Below are 4,350 nucleotides of genomic sequence, written 5' to 3' on the forward strand. Positions count from 1 at the left end.
AATCAGGTAAGTGAGGGATTCCGGGAACCAGGCATGAATGATGGAATAAGGAAAAGAAGAGGGAGTAAGGACTGAGTAGAAGGACTGTTGAGCACAAGCCCATAGCTCTACTGTGGAAATTTAAAGGTCTTGTTTCTCCATGAAGAGGGAAGGGGGAAAGAGGAGGGTGGGGGGTCCTCAGATATAGGTCCCTGACACTTCCTCAATCAGTCCATGGGGCTCAAACACCAAAGCCAGAGCTTCACAGTTGTGATCTAATATTCCTAAGCTACTAAATTGCCAAGAGCACCTTTTCAGAAGCAAAGAATTTGTATGAATAATGCAGTTCTAAATGGCAGAGAGCTCCTTTCACCTTTCTCAGATGCAGTTCATTCTGCCCAAGAAATAGCTTTATTTCCTTCAGGAAATCAGATGGGGTGTAGAACCTGAGCAGGGAAGGTGGGCTAGAGTGCAGGCCTTGTATTGATCTCATAATTGGATGGTAAAATGATGGTTAAAGTCTATTTTTTTCCTTTGAATTATCTTTATATATCAGCATAAAACTTGAAAAAAATATTCACAAACCCCTTTTTCTTGTTATTCCTGTCTCCTCTATTATTTCATACCCGTATGTATTTTAATATGCTTAAATTTTAAAAATAAAACTTTTTAAGAATTTTAATTTTAATACATCTTTTTGTTTAAATATGTAAAGTTCTTATTTAAATCTCTCAAACTGAACTTGTCTAAAGTTCATTATAAATTTTAAAATTCTTTTTCTCTAATTTTTCCTTTTAAGATCTTTTAAATTTAATTTTTAACAAATTTTGTCCTTTTGTCTTGAATTGTTCTAAACTTTCCTCTTTTAAAACTTTTCTATAAGCTTAAATTTGAATTTTCATCCCTTTCTGTATTTTTCAAAACTTATATCTTAAATTATGCATAAATTCTCAACACATATTTTATGCTCTAATTTTTAAAGATTTTTATATTTATACTTATTTCTATTTAAATTTTATTTCATTTAAACTTTTAATTTTAACAGTTTCCTTCTTTTTTCTTTTTAGTTTTTAATTTTCAAATGGTTTCTTTCACTTTAAATTTTTGGTAAACTTTCATTTTTAATCGTTTTCCTTGTTTTATTCATTTTACCTTTTTTAAACTAAGAATTTCTAAAATTTGCATTTAAGCTTTAATAATTTTAGAGTTTTAAATTTTAAAACTTTAAAATTTTTAAAACATTTCTTTTAAAAATATTTAACTTAAAAAATTTTCAACATTTAAAAACATTTTCTTTTTAAGATTAATTTTTTTCTTTTTAAATGTTTTTCTTTTAAAGCTTTTGAAATTTCCTTTTAAAATATTCCTTTATTTAGCTATTTTACTGGTTGACCACAGCTGGAACACCAACTGTGAGGCTTTTTGCTGATGAAGGAATACTTCCTGACTTCCCACAGTATTTTCATAGAAACAAATGACATATAGTAGTGCCAGAACATCTCTATTCCTACTCTTCTCACCTAAAACATTCTTTTCATTTAATTATGCTTTATGGGACCATTTTCAACCTCTGCTCCCTCCCTCCCATTTAAGGCTGAATTGTCATTAGTTAATATTCTTTTTTTCTTTCCTCTTACAGACCCATAGGCCATGTTAAAATTGGTTCTTTATATCAAGATGCTAATTGTGATGTAGGGGCTGTTGTCATTGTCCATTCCTGGTAGGTTTGTGTGTCACTTCAGGATCCTTGCCTATTAATTTCTTTTACTTTTTTTCTGGTAAGTGGTCTGGTAAGACTAGTCTTTCTCTAGACCCTGTTTGTGATAGAACAGTAAATACCCTTCACTGTAGAGTAAGTCCTCAATGGTAGCCTTGGTGATTACAGCATCATCACAGCTGAACCACTGGTCTTTTTGTTGCTGGACAAAACTGGTATAGTGTCCACTTTCCAAAGTTCCATGGTGATTAATCACTACAAACAAGGAATACTTATTCTCAATGGGTGCACAATCTATTGGTGGCTGGCCTTGTTTCATTCTGCTCTCTTTAGTAGAGGCCAAAAATGGAGTCATGTCCAGCTCCAAGGGAAAGGAGATAAAGGTATTAATCTTTCGCCTCTGTTTGCCTACATATTCAAACCGCTTGAGATGAAAACAGGCCACAACAGGTAGTTTCTTCATTGTGAGTTGTTTGGTAGATTCCTGATAGCTTTGGCAACTACTGCATTTGATTTTGGCACTGCTTCCTAGATGCTCTGGCCTTGTAAACCACTGTAAGCAGTCTGTGAGTGAGGGAAGTCCTGGTATGTAGTCATCCCTCCTCACTGTGCCATTAACCCTCTCTGGACTCTGGGAACTGAATGTGGCACAAGAGCCAGGAAAGTCTAAACTGATGTCCCAGCATGGATCTATTGTGGTGGACAGTATGGAAAACTTGACATGTGACATCTGACTGCAAGCCACCTGTAAAGATTTGGTCTATGATGCAGTTACAGCAGTTGGGGTTATTGTTCTCCTGCCCAAAACTATCATCTTTGCTGTGTCTATGAAGCACATCTAATATTGCAATGAGGAACTCATGGGCATCCTGCTGCCTGTACCCTGCTAAGTGTTCTGCATGAATCCATATCAGGTGCAGTAACTTATAGAGAATGTGAGGAGTTCAGCTCCCAGAGTACATAGCATGAAAAAGTGAAGACATTTCACAGACAAGACACAAGCTGGGGTTTGTCACTTCACATCTGTGTTTGTCAGAGAGGAAGAAATCTTTCAGTAGAGGAATATGGGTAAGTGTCTGGACAATACAATTCGTAAAACAGGTGTTCCCAAGATTGATTAGCCCTCTCAGGCCTACAGTACAGACTGACTTTTTTCTCCTCTTTTTCTTGGGCTTCACCAATTTTGGCTCCTGTTCCTTTGACTCACAGGTTGATTGCTTCTCTTCAATACCTGATGTCATACACTGTTGTTGAAAGACATTTGATGAAGTGGAAGCTAAGAGTTCAAAATTTTCTCTTTTGTTTCTTTGGCAATCTGTTCTGTCTTTGTCATATACATAATCCTTACACATAAAGCAATATATAACCCCATGATAGATGTCTACAGCTAAATTGTGCTGTTTGGTTTCTGCATATTTGTGAATATGCTTCTCAGTAAAGCAGCCAAAAAAGACACAGGAAAGACAAGAGTGGAGTCTGTTCATATGGGTACTACATATATGACAGATGCATGACTTTGCCTTACATTTCCTAGTCTCCGTCTCCGGGGTCCCACTCCAAATAAAACGCTGGTAGATCAACTGCAGGTTTTTCTGCCAGTTCTTAGCTACTTTAAAGCCCTCCACATGAGAGCACCCTGTGGGACCCTGATCAAACTCCACCTCCAGCTACCAGTCCCCTAAGCCACCTCGACCCCCAGAGCGGCGTAGGTCAGCAGAACAGCTTCGCTGAGTCTGGGGCCTGGACCCGGGCCGGGGTCTGCGCCGAGATCTGCGCCAGGGCAGGGACCTGGGCGGCGGTGGAGGGGGAGGATGGGCTGGAGGCAGGGGTGGGGCCCAGGGCCCTGACTGGCCTCGGAAGCGGGCCCGGGGCTGGGGCGGGGGCGGGGCTTGCGGCGAGGGCAAAGAGGCGAGGAGCTGCTGTGACAGTGAGGGGCGGTTGAAGGGAGCACCTTCTCGTCGCTGCAGCTGCAGCTCCACGTCAAGTTTTCTTCAGGTGCAGGCTTCTGCTTTTGTGATGGCTCCAGCTTCATCTCCTCAGCTCCCTGGCCTGAATACGCCTTTGCAGACCCCAGTACCTCCTCCTCCATTTCCTCCGCCTTCTCAGACACCTCCTCGAGCGAGGCTCCTCCCTCACATCCTGAGCTCCAGCGGACCAAAGAGCGGGAGGGAAAGGAAGCTTCTAGAACTTGGGCCATCAACTCAATGCCCGGCCATTGGAGAGAGGCATCTGGAATCGAGTTGCGACTGTAGATGGAATGAGACAGGGATTTCTGCGAATGATCTGGCCAGCGTCATGGCCGCGGTGCGTCCCCGAGACCCCTCCCACCGGCCCTTGAGCTCAGCCAGCGGCTGCTGCGGATTACACCTACTCTACTCAGAAGCTGCGGGAACTGGTGTGGAGACCTAGGCGGTTACCTGGTTTAAAGGCGATCGGATCGTGCTCCGGGCTGGGGAGTGGAGGGGGGTTGAAGGGAGGATGACGGAGGGAAGAAAAGGTAGGGGGGCGGAGTACGGCCTGAGCTTTAGGGTGGAAAGAGATGAAATCTTTAAAAAAGGCGCCACCCTCTGACTGCCTTTCCTGCGCCTTGCGCAGCCTCGCTTTGGTACAGCTTCCTCTGACGTTCTTTCCTTATATCCTAAAAACACTTGGGT

The 4,350-nt window shown here is 41.8% G+C and overlaps 1 protein-coding gene across 1 annotated transcript; it reads right to left on the minus strand.

Moving 5' to 3' along the window:
- Positions 1-1,775: 1,775 nt before the first annotated feature.
- USP51 (ubiquitin specific peptidase 51) lies at positions 1,776-3,893 on the minus strand. The gene is given in 5 exon segments (XM_061179054.1): positions 1,776-2,403; positions 2,405-2,981; positions 2,984-3,018; positions 3,020-3,575; positions 3,578-3,893. Coding segments are annotated over 5 exon segments (2,112 nt in total).
- Positions 3,894-4,350: the final 457 nt, after the last annotated feature.

This window comes from Eubalaena glacialis, chromosome X, assembly GCF_028564815.1.
Source record: "Eubalaena glacialis isolate mEubGla1 chromosome X, mEubGla1.1.hap2.+ XY, whole genome shotgun sequence".
Taxonomy (NCBI): domain Eukaryota; kingdom Metazoa; phylum Chordata; class Mammalia; order Artiodactyla; family Balaenidae; genus Eubalaena; species Eubalaena glacialis.